At 51.5% G+C, this 20,157-nt stretch overlaps 1 protein-coding gene across 1 annotated transcript in view; it reads left to right on the forward strand.

Annotated features, from left to right (window-relative positions):
* Window positions 1-414: 414 nt before the first annotated feature.
* HIP1 (huntingtin interacting protein 1) overlaps window positions 415-20,157 on the forward strand; it is a 45,460-nt gene continuing 25,717 nt past the window's right edge. Inside the window, exons 1-15 of the mRNA XM_028498803.2 lie at window positions 415-491; window positions 2,571-2,647; window positions 3,091-3,152; window positions 6,938-7,078; window positions 8,797-8,854; window positions 12,112-12,187; window positions 12,289-12,429; window positions 12,686-12,783; window positions 13,147-13,219; window positions 13,796-13,979; window positions 14,500-14,588; window positions 14,962-15,078; window positions 16,052-16,153; window positions 16,389-16,532; window positions 16,981-17,116. Coding sequence (XP_028354604.1) covers window positions 474-491; window positions 2,571-2,647; window positions 3,091-3,152; window positions 6,938-7,078; window positions 8,797-8,854; window positions 12,112-12,187; window positions 12,289-12,429; window positions 12,686-12,783; window positions 13,147-13,219; window positions 13,796-13,979; window positions 14,500-14,588; window positions 14,962-15,078; window positions 16,052-16,153; window positions 16,389-16,532; window positions 16,981-17,116 — 1,516 coding nt within the window. The 5' untranslated portion in view covers window positions 415-473. The remainder of the gene's footprint in view (window positions 492-2,570; window positions 2,648-3,090; window positions 3,153-6,937; window positions 7,079-8,796; window positions 8,855-12,111; window positions 12,188-12,288; window positions 12,430-12,685; window positions 12,784-13,146; window positions 13,220-13,795; window positions 13,980-14,499; window positions 14,589-14,961; window positions 15,079-16,051; window positions 16,154-16,388; window positions 16,533-16,980; window positions 17,117-20,157) is intronic.

The following is a 20,157-nucleotide window of genomic DNA, read 5'->3' on the forward strand; positions in this document are numbered from 1 at the left end:
TAAATTTTTGTTGGAGTATAGTTGCTTTACAGTATTGTGTTAGTTTCTACTGTACAGTAAAGTGAATCAGCAATATGTATACATACATCCCCTCTTTTTTGGATTTCCTTCCCATTTAGGTCACCACAGAGCATTGGGTAGAGTTCCCTGTGCTATATAGTAGGTTCTCATTAGTTATCTATTTTATACATAGTATCAATAGTGTATATATGATTATATCTGGTGGTTAGGTTAAGGGTGATTTGTTTGCATATGTACTTTTTTACGTTTTCCAAATTTTCAACAGCGGATGTATGTTATTTTCATACTCACAAAAAATATATATTCTCTCAAAAAGAAATCCTGGCTGTAGATCTTTCAAACCAATGTTCTTCGTGTTGACACCCTGCTTTCTTTCCTCATCCTGAAAGGGCCACCTGAGTGAGGGGTATGGGCAGCTTTGCAGCATCTACCTCAAACTGCTGAGAACGAAGATGGAGTACCACACCAAAGTGAGTCTTTGCAACAGTCCTGCTGCCACTGCGAGCCATGCACTCCCCCCGCCCCCGCTTCCCCCACCTCCCTGCCCTGTCCCCTCACACCTGGCTGGGCTTAATTGTCAGGTTTTCCAGGTAATGAGACAGCCTGGCTTCTCAGGGAGTGTTCACACCATATCCCAGCTATGTAAGGGGAAACATTTTATAGAGTGACTGCAGTCAGGCCCCTGGGATGTGACAAGGGGCCTGGGATTTTGGCCCAGGTCTTCTACACCTTTTGTTCCCCATTTTGCAAATAGAAAGAGGAACCCGATCCACCAGGTGGCCTTATAAAAATACTTCAGAAGCACTGACTTGACTGTTAATAGAAACAATGCCTTCCATTTATATAGTGAGTTTTCACACAGGACATTCTAATCAAGATATGACTTTAGCTGATGTTTCTTTTTTTTTATATAAGATTTTTTAATATTTATTTTATTTATTAGTATTTATTTTTGGCCGCGTTGGGTCTTCTTTGCTGCACGCGGGCTTTCTCTAATTGTGGTGAGCGGGGGCTACTCTTCGTTGCAGTGCGCAGGCTTCTCATTGCGGTGGCTTCTCTTGTTGCAGAGCACAGGCTGTAGGCGCGCGGGCTTCAGTAGTTGTGGCTTGCGGGCTCTAGAACACAGGCTGAGTAGTTATGGCGCGCGGGCTTAGTTGCTCTGCGGCACATGGGATCTTCCCGGACCAGGGCTTGAACCCGTGTCCCCTGCATTGGCAGGTGGATTCTTCACCTCTGCGCCACCAGGGAAGCCCTAGCTGGTATTTCTTACACACTTAATGCATGTAAAACTGTGTGCCAAGTGACATATAAGAATAAGAAAAAAGGGTCTACTCTTTGGGCGTTTACAGATCTGTTGGGGAGCGAAGCTTATACACTTCCAGTAGCTGTGTAATAGTGCCGGGCAGGTATGTGTGCCTGCAGAAAAGTGCCAGGGATGTTTTGAAATGATGGAGGGATATGGCATCCTAAAGGGCAAAATGAAGGAAGTGGGTCTTGAGGTGGTCCTTGAAGGGTGGGTATGAGGCACATAGGAGGTAAGGAAGAATGGCATGCCAGGTGGGAGGGAAAATGGCCAGAATTAGGGAGCTGGCGGTGGAAATGGAGAAGGGGACCAGGTCATCATAATGTCCAGACCGAGTGAGGCAGTAAATGCGACCAGAAGGATAAAGGAACCGGCCTGAGTCTCTGAGGCAGAGGAGCAGGGGTGGTGGGCCTGAGGGCAGGAAGGGGCTGCAAGGGCAGAGTGCCGGGTGTTACAGCCAGAGAGGGAGGTGCCGGAGTGGAGGATTTCTGTCTTCAGAGCCTGAAGAACTCACACTGGCATTTAGAGCCCCCTTGGTGGACTGGCCACCCATCTCTCTGTGCTCCCCTCCACCTGCCCCGCTGCCCTGTGTTCCACCCGCTCCAGACAGACCATACTGAGGAAGAGAGCAGGATACAGATACTCGACAACTGATGATCCCACATAATTTCCCCTGACCGTGCGGGTGCTTGATGTAATATGTTCCAGCCTTCAAGTTTATTTTACTAATTATGTTTTGCTAAAGTTAATATGAGAATGGGTTTGCCTGCCCTGAGCTCACAATAGCCGCTTCAGGAAACGGCCAGAAGGCAGCGGGAAGCCTGGATAGTATTCAGACCATGTTGGAAATAAGCAAAGGCTGCACTGCCTGCATGGTGTGGGTGTCAAGTTGAAGACCGACCACTCTCACACGCCCGGTGTCATTGCACCACGGAGAAGATGTCTGTGGCACAGGCTGTGAGCGAGGGCCCCTCCCCTGGGTCCCAGGGTTGGGATGAAGCCTTCCCCTGTGATGATGGGTGGTGGGTGTTCTTTGTCGTGAACCAATCACAGGACCTGTGTGTGCGTGTGTGAGGCTGTGAGCGCTGCCACACCTCCCCAGGCAGCTTGCAGGCACCTGCACCAAGCAGAATCCACCTGCTGCGGCCCGAGCCCAGAGGGGCTGGCTTGCTTGATGTCGGCTTAGTTGGTCTGTATAGAGAGCTATTGAGGTGCCCTGTTCTGACATCCTCTGCCTCCCTTCCAGAATCCTAGGTTCCCAGGCAACCTTCAGATGAGTGACCGGCAGCTGGACGAGGCCGGAGAGAGTGATGTAAACAACTTGTAAGTGGCTGTCCTCACATTCTAGACTCGACGAGAGAGAAAGCTTGGGTAGATGCTGTCACTTCCGGTTAGGGTCCCAGAGGGCCTGAGGGCAAGGGCAGTGGCTGGGGTGGGGACTAAAGCCCCTGAGTGACTTGACCTTGGGGCCACTTACTCCTGGCGCCTCCTCAAGAACCCTTCCAGGGCATCTCCCACTCCAGGCCTCCCTTCTCTGTGCCCCTCTGCCCTCTTTCTTTGCTGCTGTCACTGTTGAATTCGCCCTGCTTGATCTTCCAATGGCCTTAATACCCACTTAGGTCGGGGCTAAGAATTGAAGCTGGTGTGTGTGTGTGTGTGTGTGTATGCACGTGTACACTGGTGGCAGTACAGGGCTTGGGGGCAGGGACAGGTGGAGCTCTGGCCTCGGGCTGTGGAGTATAAGCTCTCTTTCCTCTTGGGTCCAGTTTCCAGCTGACAGTGGAAATGTTCGACTACCTGGAATGTGAACTTAACCTCTTCCAAACTGGTGAGTCTCTCCCTGCCGTCTGGCCCAGGCTTTCCCGGGCATCACCTAACCCCCAGCCTGGTTCCCTGCTTGGACCAGCTGGCCTAGCCCCCGTCTCCATACAAGTTGTGCAGCTCAGGGCCAGGGAGATGGAGCTGCCCACACTGTGTCTGTTCTCTTGGCCCTGGTGCAGGGAGGGACTGAAGCCCGAGGGCATTTTCACGTGAGCGGAAAGACTGCGATCCCCACCCTGCTGGCCTCCCCGCTAAGCCCAGGCCTCCAAGAGTCCAAAGACAGTTCCGGCCTCTGACCGACCCTAGACTGTGGCCCCAGCACTGGCTGGTCCTTTGGCCCAGGCCTGTGTGCTGCTCAGCTGGGCTGGCCCTCAGGGTGTATTTCTGCCCAGGTGGCCTGCGCAGTCACCCTTTCTGCCCCGGCATCCCATGATACCTGGCTCTGTTTCCATATGCATTGATCACTTGGGTTATTAGCAATAGATGCTGAGCTCCTCCTCAAAAATCAGGAGCCATGCCTGCTCACCTCTGTTCTAGCCCCATGCCTGGCATATAGCAAGTGCTCAATAACCAAGTTTAGAATGGTTGCTTTCTGCATGAACAGCAGTGAAGAAACAACAGGTGGACAGAGTTCATAAAATGTTGTCAACGGGCTTCCCTGGTGGTGCAGTGGTTAAGAATCCGCCTGCCAATGCAGGGGACACGGGTTCGAGCCCTGGTCCAGGAAGATCCCACATGCCACAGAGCAACTAAGCCCATGCGCCACAACTACTGAGCCTGCACTCTAGAGCCCGCAAGCCGCAACTACTGAGCCTGTGCTCTAGAGCCCGTGAGCCACAACTACTGAAGCCCACGCGCCTAGAGCCCGTGCTCCGCAACGAGAGAAGCCACTGCAATGAGAAGCCCGCGCACCGCAATGAAGAGTAGCCCCCGCGCGCAGCAACAAAGACCCAACTCAGCCAAAAATAAATAGATAAATAAATAAATTTATTTTTAAAAAATACTGTCGACATCCAGCTGAATGCTCTGGAATTATCTGGGGAGAATTAACTAGAGTTTTCTAGAGAGAGCTCCCCCAAGTCTTCGCACAAACTCTTCCATGGTTAAATGGTGGTGGTTTTCTCATCCCCCAGAGAGCAGTGATTTGGAATCAAGAGCGTCCTCTACACGTCTCCCCACCCGCCCCCCATCCTCAGTCACCTCTTGTGAGCCACAGAAATCGAGAGAGCTGGTATTAGAAGAAGTCTGTCCGGCTTCTGAGTCCTAGTCTGTGACCCTGTAAGACCGGGACCAGAACCTTCGGAAGGAGGCCCTGCGTTTTCAACTGCGGGAAGCGTGGACCAATTACAATGAACATTTATTTGGTGCACTTGCAGTGATTCTCAAAGTGTGGGCCCTGGACCAGCAGCATTGGCATCACCCGAGAACGTATTAGAAATGCACATTCTCGGCTCCCACCCCAGACCTTCTGAATTAGAATCTCTGCGGGCGGGGCCCAGCCATCCGTTTTAACAAACTCCCCAAGTCTGCACTGTCCAACAGGGTAGCCACCGGCCACATGTGACTATTTAAATGAATTACGATTAAGGAACCTTCAAAAGTCAGGGCCTCAGCTGCACTCATCACATTGCAGGCACTCAGCAGCCATACAGGGCTTGCATATTGGACGCACGTACGGAGCCCTTCCATCATCACAGAATTCTACTGGAGTGATCCTATGGGGGGATTCTGATGCATGCTACAGTTTGAGAAGCACTGAGCTAGAAAATAGTTTTCAACCCTGGCTGCATATTAGAATCACCTGGGGGGCTCTTGAAACCCACTAATGCCCCAACCCTACCCCAGACCAATTAAAAAAGAAGGGGGCATGGAGGAGTTGCAGGCAGACATTAGTAGTTTTCAAATTTCCCCAGGTGATTTTAATCAATCTCAAAGCAAATGGGAAGGACCACTGCACTGTTGCCATGAACTTTATAGGACATTCTCATTTAATCCTTACGAGACCTCCTTACAAGACCCCTAAGAGGTATGTGCTATTAGAACCATCTGCATCTTACAGAAAAGCATCTGGAGGCACAGAGAGGTTGAGTAACTTGCCCACGGTCACACAGCTCTAGATGTTACTAGATGCCAAGGGGCATTCCTGGAAAGCGGCGGGCAGGCCGGGAGATGGAGCAGCCTGGGATTCCTTGCCAGCGTGGAGCCTAAGGAAGCCAGGAGATTTGGGGATGGCCGCCTCGCAGTGACAGCTGCTTTTAATTTGTGTCAAGAAGAAAAGCTGCCTTTTAATTAGAGCCGTTTGGTTTGTTTGTTTTTTTTTTCTTTCACTTGCCAGACTAAGCCTGTTAACAGGGACTAGTACAGCCAGGGAAGGCCGAACACAGTGGCTCTGGGCTTTCCTCTGGGGCAGTCCCACTCGCTGAGGGACTGCAGGGAGAGTCTTTCGGTGCCAGCCACGTGCAGGGTCTCTGGAGGTGGTGGGCAGCCTCTGCAGGGAGGAAGTCAGCCCTGGCCAGCGGTGTGCACTCAGGGCCCACGGCCAGGCATCTAGTTGCTTGGTGTAGGAGCGAGGGGCGAGGGGCAGGGGGTTAACGTGGAGGGGTCTGTGGGAGCAGCTTGCTCTCTGGGGCCCGGGAGAGTGGAGGGCAGTACTTCCGTTGACCGGCTCCCCCAAGGACCCCCGTCAGCCTCGATCCTGATGGTTCGTCCTCTTCCTTGCTCCTTGCCCTGGGTCCTCGCAGCCTCTCCTCCAACCGTCCACCAGGATTCCTGCATTTCCCCCCTTGTGGTGTTCTAAGAACCCTGTGACAAGCCAGCAGGAAGCCAAGGCTGAATTATTTCCTTCTTCGTGTTCTGATCAATGTTTGATAGTTTCCCCACATGTTTTCTATTGCACCATCAGATTGGGTGCTTCTCAGGGTCAAGATCACCGTGAGACCAAGTTCATGCCCGAGACAGAGGGCTGGATTGGCTGTCAAAAGCCCCTTTTGGGGCTTCTCTGGTGGCGCAGTGGTTGGGAGTCCGCCTGCCGATGCAGGGGACGCGGGTTCGTGCCCCGGTCCGGGAGGATCCCACGTGCCGCGGAGCGGCTGGGCCCGTGAGCCATGGCCGCTGAGCCTGCGCGTCCGGAGCCTGTGCTCCGCGGCGGGAGAGGCCCACATACCGGGGGAAAAAAAAAAAAAAAAAAAAAGCCCCTTTCGATCCTGAAATACTGATTCCCCATAAAACGGAGGACTTCCCTTGAACAAGAGCCCACCTCCCGATTAAATCAGAAACCTTAAAAGGGGATGTGTTCTTCCTGCCCATATGGGAGGGAGGTTGGGGGGGAGAGCATGAAGCTCCTCAGACCGGAAGGAGGCATTCGGGATGCTCCCCCAGTAAATCCCTTTCCTCGACTCCCGCCGGGCTGTGCACAGAGTAGAGCAAGTTCATTTCACCTGTTTGTGACACACAGAGCATCTTGGCTGCCAGGGCCACAGGCTCCTGGTCTAGCCGTCGCTGGCCACAGGGGCTCTGGCTTTTAACTCACCATCTCTCAGCAAAACCGCTTCTTGGCTTTGTGACCACCTTCAAGTTACTTACTCCCCTGTGACCACCTTCAAGTTACTTACTCCCCTGTATGATGGGGATACTCTTAGCTACCCCATAGGAGTGTTGAAAGGGTTAAATGCATTACATGAGATCATGATTGCACAGAATAGGTCCTCGTGTGTTAGACTCCTGCCTTCTCCCGCCTGAGAAGGTCGCCTCTAATTTCCTAGCTCTGCTGCCTCTCCCCTTTCTGTCCCCTAGTGTTCAACTCCCTGGACATGTCCCGTTCCGTGTCAGTGACGACAGCCGGGCAGTGCCGCCTAGCCCCGCTGATCCAGGTCATCTTGGACTGCAGCCACCTCTATGATTACACTGTCAAACTTCTCTTCAAACTCCACTCCTGTGAGTATACGGGGCTTGGTCTCTGGAAACTTCTGGCCGGAAGGAGGTTCACAGCCTGAGGCTGTCCCTGGAGGGAAGCAGCGCACCCCCCCCCGCCCAGTGACCTTGGTTTTCTGCTCCTGATCCAGAAGGCCCTGGAGCTCCCGGCTGTCTTGAGAATAGAAGAGCAGGGCCAAGCCTTGCTGTGCTCGGGGAAGCACCTAGCCTGCCAGAGCAGTGACTCAGGATGGTCCTCACCCTCCACCTCCAGCTTTACCACGTCTCCATCCATATGTGTCATGTACTCTCCAGACCACACAGATGAGAACAGACCTGGCCTAGACCCACAGGAGCAAAGGCAGCAGTTTCCAAAGAGCTCATCAACGCAGCCTCTTTGTACAAATGGGTTTTTGTGGAGAAATGTAAAATATAAAACAGGGCTGCTCACATAAATGGAAGGCCATACCTTCCCTAGCCACAGATCCTTGGGATAGTTTCGCAGAATGTATTTTGGAAACTACTGGTCTTGTGGAAGTTCTTATCCGTTTATGTGCTTCTTATTTAAAACAATGTGTGCGGGTGCTGCTTCCTCAGGGTCTGCATGGTTAAACCATATCCCAGATGAATCTGATGTGGGTGGTCCCTGGGTCACACTGTGAGGTGGCCATCGTGAAGGGTATACACATTCAGAGTACATGGATGCTGGAAAACCGAGAAAAATCAAGACTCAAATGGATATTAGCAAGGTTTTATTGCAGACGTCTAGGACAAGGGGTACTCTGGAACAGGTCGCTGACAAGGAGCAGATCTGGTTGTTTAGACCAGAACAAGGGAAGCAGCATCACTGTCATTAATCTAGGAGGGTTTCATGGGAGGGAGGTTGGAATTCTATGTTCAAGGGTTAGAAGGGTTTTGGAGCGGGGGGGCGTGTCTGAAGGAAGCAGAGAGGGTAGACTAAATCCCAAGAAAAGAAGGCAGGCAGTTGCATAGAAGCTCTGAATACAGATGAACTTTTTCCTAAGATACTACAGAACCAGTTGCGCACTAGGACATCCCCACTTCCTTCTATAAAGTGGTGAGTTGTGATAAGAGACAGGTAATTATTTGGGTTTAAAGGCCTTCTTTAAAGGCAGAGCAATACACAAGACCTTCGAGAACTGTGTGGTCAGGGAAAAAGGGATGCTCCATACAGTATATGCTTTTCTGAAAATAAACGTTTCCTTTTAGAATAGATTTAGATCTACAGAAAAGTTGCAGAGATAGTTCAGACAGTTCCCATATACCCCTGAACCCAAGGCTCTCAGTCCTGCGGTCTTTGCCTGTCTCTGGCAGGCTCTCTGGATCTCTCCCAGACTCATGTCTGTGCTGGGCCTCACCCAGTGTGCCCAGTCCACACAACCCCTGGGAGAGAGCCCCCCTCTGGGGCCTGCCGTGGTCCACCCTGCTGTGTGGGTCAGGTCGCCGCTGCTGTAGTCAGGGACGTAACTTCCATCCTGCTCTGCCGAGAGTGGCTTGTAGTCCAGGAGCAAACAGAAGGAAAGATTTGACTGATAAGTAGCCCCAGAGTCCCTGCTGGCCCCACTGGGCCCTCTTGGTTACCAGTCCCAGGGCACCTCTAGGTCAAGAATGCCTTCCTGCAGGGCTGGCCCCTGGCCCCAGGAGGGATGGTCCCTTCCCGCTGTGTCTTGCCTGCCCTCTGGTCCTCCTGTTCCCTCTTAGTCTTTTCCAATTTCTTCCAGGTCTTCCAGCCGACACCCTGCAAGGCCACCGGGACCGCTTCATGGAGCAGTTCACAAAGTAAGCAGCTTAAGTGAGAGAAAGGAAGGCAAATCTAAAAGTGCTATAAAGTCAATTAATCCATGCAGGAAGCACTTGCTTTCAAATCATCGAGGGGTGAGGGTATCTGTTTTAATGCTTTAAAAAGCGAAGGAAAAGAAGATGGCAGCAAACCTACCAATGGCTGGGGAAGCTATCAGTTCTCTAATAAATCTCATAGAGAAAGACAGTTTCATTCATTCAGTCATCCTGCTTTATTCCCGGGTCTTCATCCTCTTCCGTTTTTCTTCTCCCTAAGTTCTCACGGTTTTATACCGTATACATGCTGACAACTCCCGAAGATATAACTCCAGCTGAACCTTACCTCTGAATTCCAGGTTCACATCCCCAGTGGTCTATTTGACATCACTGTACCAAACTTACATCTCAAACTAAACTCTAGGTTTTCTTCAAAAACCTTTTTCCTTCCCTTCTGTCTCAATAAATGCTGCCCACCATCCACTTAGGACAGAGATCCAGAACTCACCATTTTCCTCATTCCCCATGTCCAATCTATTAGCAAGTTCAGATGATAATTGACAAAGAGATCTTGTCTCTGGTCATATCTCCCATCTCTTCAACTTCCATTGCTGTCCACCAGGACCCTCCGATATGGACGGGATGCTCTGGATTTCAGCTCCTGCCCCCTGCAATCCTGTCCCCACCCAGCAGTTAGAACGACCTTGTAAAAACATAAATCCCTTGCTTACAACCTTTCAATGGCTTCTGATTACACTGAGAATCAATTCGAAGCTCCTCTCTGTGGTCTGCAAGGCCCCTACACGATCTGGCCCCTGCCCGCCATCTGTGAGCTTGTCTCCAGTTCTCCAAGTGTTTCAGCCACATAAGGTCCTGTTCCAGTTCCCGGAACATAGCCTGCGCTCAGAGGCTAAGCACTTGCTGTTCCCTGTCCTCAGGATGCTCTTCTCCCAGCCTGGCCAGCTCCATCCAGGTCATCTTCAGTCACCTCCACACAAAGGCAGTCTCTGGCCCCTCATTTGGGGTCTTTTTCCCTACCTTCTGCTCCTCCAACACCACCCTCATATTCTCCATCACAGCACCCTGTTTATTTCCTTCCTAGTTCTTAGCATGACTTTTTTGTTTGACTGTCTTGCCCATTATTGTATCTCTAGCACCTGATTCACAGCAGTCAATTAAGCCTATAGCGTTCAATCATGTTTGAATGAATTAATAAGCTAATCAGCTTGTCTAGAAGAGGAAGAGCTTGTCTGACAAAAGGGCAAATTATTCTGGTGCATTTGGGAAAGAAAATTGGTGACGAGATGAGAAGTCCAGCTCATCTTTCAATTAAGCATGCCCCAAGAAGAAGGGAGAGAATGGAGGGAGAGACAGGAGGACAGAGTGGTGTGTGTGTCGGGTGTGGGGGGACCGGGAAAAGCATTAGCATGATGTTTTCCTTGTTAATTTCTTCACCCTTGACTGTAGGAAAAGCATCGCCCCACCCCCACCCCCCGGATCGCAAGCTTAGGCTTCTTTTGCTAGTTCCTGAGCAAGAATCAGAGAGGGCAAGTTCGGGCTTGTGCTATCCTCCTGGTTTCCTTGTTCCGTTTGAAAAGCCTCGTATGTTTATTCTATAATAAATGACTTATTAAATGCTAGGAGACAGGCCCTGGGGCTGATTTCCTGGCGTGTTAAATTCCAGTAGCTTAGGAAAGCAGCAGAGCCTATTACTGTTGGCTCCAGCCCAGAAAGCAGGGAACGTGTGGTCAGGTGATTCTATTTCCTTTCATTTTTTGAGCTTATAAAAGCATCTCCCACGAGTGCCGCCTCACCTTCTCTTCCACAGACGCGGCGGCTGAGGCCTCAATGTCCCCGAATTCGGGGAAAGCACCAGTGACGTCACAGGGACAGTCCTAACCTTGGGTCTGAAGGGTTATCGTGAGTCCCCAGGAGTTCCGTTTATTGGGCTGAGCTGGAGAAAATTCTGTGCTGCAGAGAGAGGGTGCTGAGATCCCTGACCCTCTTTTATTATATCTCAGAAAATATGTCTGGTGCCCTCAGTTTTGTTGGCCTTCAGTGTTTAGATTCAAAATGGAGGCTTGAGGAAGAGAAAAAATTGGGGTTTCTTTACTCCCATATTCATCCAAGATTAGGACACAGTATAAATGGTTTTTCTTCAACCAATATTGCTGAGTAATTCCTCCATGTCTGGTACTACTTTATTTTTATTTATTTTTAATTTTTTAATTTTTTTAAATTTTTTAACATCTTTATTGGAGTATAATTGCTTTACAATGTATTTTTATTTTTTAATTAATTTTTATTGGAGTATGGCTGCTTTACAATGTTATGTTAGCCTCCACTGCACAACAAAATGAATCAGCCATACACATACAGATATCCCCTCCCTTTGGACTTCCCTCCCATTTTACCACAGTGCATTAGGTAGAGTTCCCTGTGCTGTACAGTATGTTCCCATCAGTTGTCTATTTTATACATAGTGTCAATAATGTATATGTGTCCATCCCAGTCTCCCAATTCCTCCCTCCCCACCCCTTTCCCCCTTGGTATCCATACATTTGTCCTCTACATCTATGTCCCTATTTCTGCTTTGCACATAAGATCATCTATACCATTTTTCTAGATTCCACATGTATGCATTAATATACGAGATTTGCTTTTCTCTTTCTGACTTACTTCACTCTGTATGACACTCTCTGGGTCCATCCACATCTCTACTAATGACCCAATTTTGTTCCTTTTTATGGCTGGCCCGGTACTATTTTAAACCTAGCTCAGCAGGGCCCAGTCTCGGCCTTCTAGAAGCTTATAGTCTAGTTGAGGACGTAGCAAATAGCGCTCAAATAAGGGGAATTCATTAAAAAGAGATCTACCTTAGTAATTAAGTTCCCTTCCCTCTTCGTATCATTAGTTGGTTTATCCTCAGAAATTTATTTTAATATTACTCTAAGCCAAACATTGCTAGGAAGATACATCTGCCAAACAACAGCATATATTCTACGGTGATGCAGAAATTAGATTTTGGACTGTCTGCTCTTCCAAAGGATTTTACGGTTTGAATTACTCTTCCCCTGATCAGTGAGGACTGGCTATAAATAATCTCTCCCTGCAGCATCATAATTGCATCCTAGCACCATGGAGGCCATCTCCTTGGCAGCCTGTGCCCGGGGGCTGGGCAGGCAGTAGGAAAGAAGTGTGTCCCCTCCTCGGGGCTGGCGAAGGCCCCCAGCAGCCCTCAGGCCTTTCTCCACCCTTAGGTTGAAAGATCTCTTCTACCGCTCCAGCAACCTTCAGTACTTCAAGCGGCTCATTCAGATCCCTCAGCTGCCAGAGGTAAGTGTCCCCGGCCACACCCAGGGAGGTGCTGAGTCCTGGAGGCTGTCTTAGAGGCTGGCAGGTGGGCAGGGTTTGAGGATGCTGTCTTCCCTTTTCAGAACCCACCCAACTTCCTACGAGCCTCCGCCCTGTCAGAGCACATCAGCCCCGTGGTGGTGATCCCAGCTGAGGCCTCATCCCCCGACAGCGAGCCAGTCTTAGAGAAGGATGACCTCATGGACATGGATGCCTCCCAGCAGGTGGGGACCACTTAGGAGGAAGCTCAGGCCTTCCCGTTTCCCCCCTGGGAGGGCGGGAGGACCCAGGACAAGTTCAGCCACCTTCTAACCCAAGCGCTGACCTAGGCTGATCACGCTGCCCTGCGGTCCCGAGGAGGCGCCGTAAGTGGACCTGAACCAGATTAAGAAAGCATCCGTTCCCACGTGTCACTCGTGAGACCCACGCTGACCTCTCTGGGTCTCTAACCTTGTCCTTACTCCTTTCTGGTCGCCGCAGAATTCATACGACAGCAAGTTCGATGACATCTTTGGCAGCTCCTCCAGCAGTGATCCCTTCAATTTCAACAGTCAGAACGGCGTGAACAAGGACGAGAAGTGAGTCCGGGCTGTAGAGTTAAAGCACATGGTGCAAGAGCTAAGTTAAGCCATGATCTCACTTGCCACACGCAACCAAAGAGGAATTCTTGGGCTTCTTCGATAAATGTCTTGACCTTCGAATACTGGCCCCTTTAAAATCCCAGAGGAAAGTCGAATGAGGCTGAAATACCCATGGACCTGTGGGTGGTGGATTAGTATCTGGAAACACTGACGGTCTTAGCGTATAACTTACAGGATTTCAAAGAATTGTTCCCAAATTAACATCGGCTTTTAACCTCCTCCCTGGGTCTCCTAGCTCGCATTTAAAAGGCAAGGGATAGAAGCACAGTGGAAGCAAACTTGCTCTCCTTCTGTTCCCAGGGATCACTTAATTGATCAACTGTACAGAGAGATCAGTGGACTGAAAGCACAGCTGGAAAACATGAAGACTGAGGTATGAATTGGGCTCTGATCCGCGTCTGGGCTTCACCGGAACATGACAGCTTTTAATATTAAATTTGCTTCACATCCACCCTTGCTGGGCCACATCTTGACCAGGTCGTTATGCACTTCCAGTGCACTTACCCTTGAGAGCAGCATTTAAGCCACGCTCCAGGGGCCCTGTGATAGTGGGAGATAATTGTGATCACCAGCTGGCTATGAAGCTGTGAAGTGAGAGACCTACTCTTCTCACTTGGCGATGAGAAGGTTTGACTTGTAGCTCTGCTGGCACTTTGCAGTGTCTGGTGCTGAGGCTTTACCCTGGGACCGGCAAATGTCCTCTCCTTCTTCATTCCAGCTGGTCCATCACTGCTCCCAGGCCCCTCTAACAGGACCAGAACTCCCCTGCCGTCACCCCCTGTTGTTGTTGGGGGGGTGGTGGCTTGTAGTGACCAGAAGCCTCCACTCTCGTGAGGCCTTGGGAGTGGGCTTCTTAGGAAGACCCAGGTGTTGATGTGGTCGGCGCTGGCAACGTGGCAGGTCGGCCCCGCTCGGCCCTCCCCGCGCTCATCCCCGGGCCCTCCCTCAGAGCCATCGAGCCGTGCTTCGGCTGAAGGGCCGTATCAGCGAGCTGGAGGCCGAGCTGGCCGAGCAGCAGCACCTGCGGCAGCAGGCGGCCGACGACAGCGAGTTCCAACGGGCCGAGCTGGACGAGCTCAAGAGGAAGCGAGAGGACACGGAGAAGGCTCAGCGGAGCCTGACGGAGATCGAGAGTGAGCGGCTGGCACGGGGCTGGGCGTGAGGGTGGGGCCGGGGAGGGCGGAGCCCAGCGAGACCGCTGATGGAGGCTGAGGCCAGGCGCCAGAGCCCCCGCCTCGAGTCTGTCCGGGAGGCCGTCGTGAATGCCGGTGTCACCAGTCAGAAGGGCAGATCGGCGTCGGGGAGGTTGAGAGCCCCACTTGAGGCCCCGCTGCGAACACGGAGATGGGGCTACAGAGGATGACGAAGGAGAGGGAGCCTAAGAACGTTCGTGGCATAAAAGCCAAAAACGCTGATAAAGTAAATGCCGAGCATGAAATGCTCAAGGACTGCCTCAGTGGAGAGATTTGAATTAGGTGAATTCTTCATTAAAGAAGACCTGCCAGGGGACTTTATTTCAGTAGGGTTTTTGAGGGAGGAGGTATATATGCTTGTGAAAAGGAGGGACGATCTTCTAGGGGTTCTGGCTTATTGGAAGGAAGGCAGAGGGGCCCCGCCAGTGCAGACCCCTCACCTTGGTCCTTGACAATACAGGGAAAGCCCAAGCCAACGAGCAGCGCTACAGCAAGCTAAAGGAGAAGTACAGCGAGCTGGTGCAGAACCACGCCGACCTGCTGCGGAAGGTAGGACCCTCACCGCGCCCATCGGCACGCGTAGGCCCCGCTGCACGGGGGAGACGGTGACTTACACCACATGGCTTCTCCAGGGCTGGCGCCCCCGCCGTTTCTTGGAAACCGCAGCTCCCTGGCCTCCTGTATCTCGAGCTCCACCTTAGGTGCCAGCCCCACTAGCATTAGCATTATCCCCCATCTTTATCATTTTGGCAAATAGTTGAGAGTTGAGCATCTGAAGGTGACAGCTTCCTTCTAGGTGGGAAAGTGATGTCTGCGTCCGACTCTAGGGCACTCACGGTCTGAATGCCGTCATTTGTTCCAGAAGGAAGATGGCCTTTGTGCTGGAGATACGCTAGTTCGAGACACTGTTCTTCTCTTACAGAATGCAGAGGTAACCAAACAGGTGTCCGTGGCCAGACAAGCCCAAGTGGATTTGGAACGAGAGAAAAAAGAGCTAGAGGATTCTTTCCAGCACATAAGCGACCAGGCCCAGCGGAAGGTGAGTGAAGAAGTAGGTGGGAATTGGTGGCGGGGGAGGGTGTCTGTCCGAGATGGAGGTGGGCCTTGAGCACTGCACAGATTGAAAGACCTCGTCATCTGCTTCACAAGCAGGTAGAGCCCTATGGGAGGGTGACAAGGGACCGTACAGGACAGGACGTGGTTACCCATGTGTAAGGGGTTAGAGGCATGACGTGATGAAGGGTCTGAAGTTGAGTGGGGCTCATCACCTAGGACGAGTCTCGAGGAGGTTTTGAAGTGGAAGCAGGTGGATGTCAGAGAGGAGTGGCGTTTATGAAGACCCACAGCCAGAGCTGCCATGAGTTGGGATGGGGTTGGCGGCAGGTCCGATTGGAGTAAAGAGATGTCGGGTGGATAAAATGGAACGCCTTACACTTAGAGTAGTGGCTTTCACGCTTTCCTGTGACCCAAAATGAAAAATACATCTAATGGAAATCAAAGTTTCACAGAGCAATACTTATCCTTATGTGAATGCATGTGGATTTTTTTGGGGGGGAGCTCTGTTTACCGTATTCTTTTAAAAATGTTAGCTGTGAATTCTTACTCATGGGTCACAACCCGCTCTTTGAAAAACACCACTTAGAAATCAAAGAAGGGAAATTGTTTCAAGACGGTGAGATGGGGTGAGTCAGCAATAAACCTACCGGGTGTTGGGATGCCTGAATTAAAGGTCTCATTCTGCTTTAGTTAGTATTACGGGCTCAAGCATGACATTTGGGAAATGTCCCTAAAACTGCCCCCCCACCCCGCCCTTGACATTTCCTGAAGCTGGAAAAAAGAAATTTTGGTACATCCTGAGCTCTCACCTTCCCCCTGCTTTTTGTCAGGGTAAAACTTGCTTCTATATAAAACAGTATACAAATCTCACAAGTATAGCTTGGGAATTTTTACAGGTGTTTATCCCGTGAAACCACCACCCAGGTCGGAGCGCTCCTGTTTTTCTTCTCTTTCAGACCCAAGAACAGACGGAAGTACTAGAGAGTTTGAAGCAAGAACTTGCCACCAGCAAACAGGAACTCCAGATTGTCCAAGGCAGCCTGGAAAGTTCTGCCCAGGTAAGCATCACCTGTCTTACCCTTCCCAATTCATTCTTTTCCATCTCTGGCTTTGGTGTTGCTGGCACCCGGCATCCATCACCATGAGCACATGGTCCACCTTGGTCCCATCTGGGATCAGCGTGTCCTTGGGAAGGGGCAGATTCCTTGTGGCCTGGTGGTGCGTTTGGACCTCTGGAAAGGGAACAGTTTAATTCTCCCAGCAACTCACTCTTCCCACTTGGTCGCCCTGCAGTCAGAAGCAAAATGGACCGCCCAGATCGCCGAGCTGGAGAAGGAGCGGGGCAGCCTGGTGGATGCCGTGGCTTGTCGAGAGGAGGAACTGTCCACTCTTCGGGAACAGTTGGAATACACCCAGATCAAACTGTCCAGCACACAGGCAAGTAACGGACACCCACTGGGGCTGACCAAGTCCAATTTCATACCCATGGGCCTCGGCAGTGTACGCGTGGAGGCAGCGGGGCTGTGAAAGGGGTTTGGGGCCTTTGGCCGGATCGCGAAGGCGAATATTCTGCGGGCATAGCTCCTAATGCCAGCGTGCCCTGTGCTGCACACAGAGCAGGTGAGAAGGGATGCACCTGGCACTCTCTCCCCAAGGGTGGAGGACGGGCTGCCGTGGTCCATCCCCATAGCCTCCTGTGCTCGGTGGCACACACCTGTGGACAAAGTTAAAGGCTTTTTCTCTGTGTCAAGCTAACTGGCTTCGGCCTCATTAGCAGCAGCTCGAGCTAAGGTGCCAGGAATCCCAGCTGTGTCACAGGTGGATGCTGCACGGAGGCTCATTAGGGGGCCTATGGCCGACTCTCACTTCCCTGGACCGTCTCTAGGAATCTGTAGGCCAGCTCGCGAAGGACCAACGAAAAATGCTTCTGGCGGAGTCGAGGAGGGCTGCCGAGCAGGTGGTGCGGGAGGCCCTGAGGCGGTTTGAGGAGCCCGCTCTCTTCAGCTGCGCCGGATCTGCAGGTGCCCTTCCCCTTGCCCGGCTTGCAGGTGCCGGATCCTTACAGCCCAGTGCTCTTCGGCGTCGGCCTTGAATCCCGTGAGACCCTGATCTCGGGTTCCCAGCCCAGCTGCATGTCAGGATCACGTGGGGATGCCCAGGGCCCCCCCGCCTAAGTTCTATTCAGTCGGCAGCTTGGCAGCACAGGGCCTGTGCAGTAGTATCTTCTAAACCCCCCAAGCTCTCACCCCTCACCCCCTGGGTGTGATAACTACTGCTTTGGTCGTGGATCACGCTGATGAAATGCATCCTGGGAGCTGAGGCCTGATAACAGTTCTGAATGCCGGGAGGAGGAGGAACAGACAGGCCTCTGTGTCTCTAAGGAGAACAGTGTGGTCTGAATCCAGAGGTGGCTGCCATGAGCTTCAGATCTAGACAGGGAGTCATCATCCTTAAGCATGGAGAGGCAGAAACGATAAAATCCCCACAGGGTCACCGGCATGATCAAGGGCCCACTCTGCGTGCCCCAGAGCCCTCAGGGCGTGTGATGAGGTCAGAGGAGCCCCCTGATGAGAGGAGGGCCTTGGTGCACAGTAGATGGGAGAGCATCCAGGCCCGGGGCATTTGTGAAGTCGTAGACGTAGCCGTGAACAGATCTCATTACAGCTCATTTTCGAGCAGAGGAGACTTGGTAGTCTTGAGAGGTCCCGTTCAGAACAAGGCAGACGGGAGGAAACAGCTGATGGGTGATTTTTATTATCAGCTAGAAAGGTCTCGATTCGGTGAAATGTTCCAGGAAGGACTGTGCTATCTTGTTCAGTGGGGAACCCGTCTGTAAGGAAATCCAACAGTTGCAAATGAAGTAGCGCACTGGGTACCTCATTTACTGCGAGAACACCAGGACGTGGGGCAACTGTGGGCGGATTCCACAAGATATGGTATGAGCTGGGTTTTGAAGGAAGAGGAGAGACATAAAGCCATGGAGAGGAAGAAGAGTGGGGAATAATAACCATAAAAGCAGCTGACATTGACCGAGTGCTTGCAATATGCCGGGCACGATTCTAAGCGCTTTATGTGCCTTGGCCCAGCAGTCCTCACTGTGATGCGGGGAGGTGGTACTATTATTCCTCCTTTGTCGGATGAGGAAACAGGCGCATGTGGCCTGAGAACACAGCCAGTAGTGATAGAGCCAGGAGCTACAACACGTATGCCACGAGACGCAAGAGCCCGTACTTTAACTCCTGTGCATGCGATTCAGTCTCCATGGACCAGTGCACAGAGGCACAGCAGTGGGAATGACGGTGTTGTGGGCAGAACGTGAGTGTAGATTAGCCCTCATGGAGCCAGGGTCTGAGCCCAAGAGTAATAAGAGTCCAAGGGCCTTGAAAGACTTAACAGGAAGGCCTGGATTTGATTCAGCGGCAGTGATGGGAATTGAGGGACAGAAGCTAGACCGTGATGCCATTGCCGTGGTTCTTGGCTGAAGGACCAGGTAGGCTCAGAAGTACAGCCTTTGAAGCTACAGTAAGAGAATCACGTACCAGCATAGCCATCGATCTCTCCTCCCTCCCCCTTCTTAGGGAAGCTCCTGCAGGGCTGGGGCCCCCCCACCGGGAAGGTCATCCGTCAGGCAGCTTAACTAACAAGGATGAAGTGAGCTGAGACAACTCTGACTCTGACTTTGCCCCGTCTTCCCTCTCACAGATCACCTACTCTGCAAGGTCAGGTCCGTTTCCAGCTGCATCGAGCAACTGGAAAAATGCTGGAGCCAGTATCTGGCCTGCCCAGAAGGTAAGAGAGGTGAAGGATAGGGTCCGTCACTAGCGACAGCCGGGCAGGGGTCCGAAACGCTGGAACGTGGCAATGGCGACCATTTCCTAGGCACCCAGAAAGGAGTGTGTGTGTCTAACTTGCAAAGCGGGGAGGAAGGAGGTATGAAAGTGACCGCCCTCCCCCTCCAGCAGGACTGAGAAAGTTTCCTTTAAACTCCTGGCAGATATCAGTGGGCTTCTCCACTCGGTAACCCTCCTGGCCCACTTGACCAGTGACACCATTGTTCATGGCAGCAGCACCTGCCTTAGAGCCCCGCCAGAGCCTGCCGACTGTAAGTACCAGGGTGAGGGGCCACCACCACAGCACGGGGAGCGGGGGGCCTTTAAAAGTCTCTGTCACCTTCCCTCTGCAGCTCTGACTGAGGCCTGTAAGCAGTATGGCAGGGAGACCCTCACCTATCTGTCTTTCCTGGAGGAAGAAGGAATCGTCGAGAATGCCGACAGCACAGCCATGAGGGGCTGCCTCACCAGGATCACGGCCATTGGCGAGGTATCATCAGTGTTATCCCTGGGGAAAGTCGTTTTTTGGTATGAGTGCCGGGGATTTCTTCAGGGATCAGTGATGTGCTAAGCCAGTTCTTTCTGTACTTTAAACTTGATTCTGGAAAGTAGAGTTAGAACTGTAAGACCTGACCTTCTGAATGACTTTCCAGTTATATTTAATTCACTGGATATTAATTGAGAGCCTTCTGTGTGATCATCACTGTGCTAAGCAGTGTCAAAGAAGGATGAGCACAGTTTTCCTGTTTTCAAGGGTTTTTATCTGGCTGGGCAGGTAACACCTAAAATGAAGATAATATATTTATTCACTCAGTAAAGATGTAGTGAGTATGACCTATGTACAGGGAATTGTGCCAGGTGTAGTTCTACAGGGACAGATAGGTCCCCTGGGGAAGGCATGGTCTCCCTGGGGAAGAAAAATAAGGAAATCAACCTTTTTTTTTTTTTTTTAATTTTTATTTTATTTTTGGCTGTGTTGAGTCTTCGTTGCGGGGTCTTCGTTGTGGCGTGCAGGATCTTTCATTGCGGCACATGGGCTCTTCGTTGCAGCACGCGGGCTTCTCTCACACTTTTTCTTTTTTTAAAAAAAAATTTATTTATTTATTTAATTTTTGGCTGCGTCGGGTCTTAGTTGCAGCACACAGGATCTTCGCTGCGGCATGTGGGATCTTTTGTTGTGGCGCAGGGGCTCTTCATTGTGGCATGCGGGCTCTTCGTTGCAGCACGCGGGC

The sequence above is a fragment of the Physeter macrocephalus genome, chromosome 14 (assembly GCF_002837175.3).
Source record: "Physeter macrocephalus isolate SW-GA chromosome 14, ASM283717v5, whole genome shotgun sequence".
NCBI classification, from domain to species: Eukaryota; Metazoa; Chordata; class Mammalia; order Artiodactyla; family Physeteridae; genus Physeter; species Physeter macrocephalus.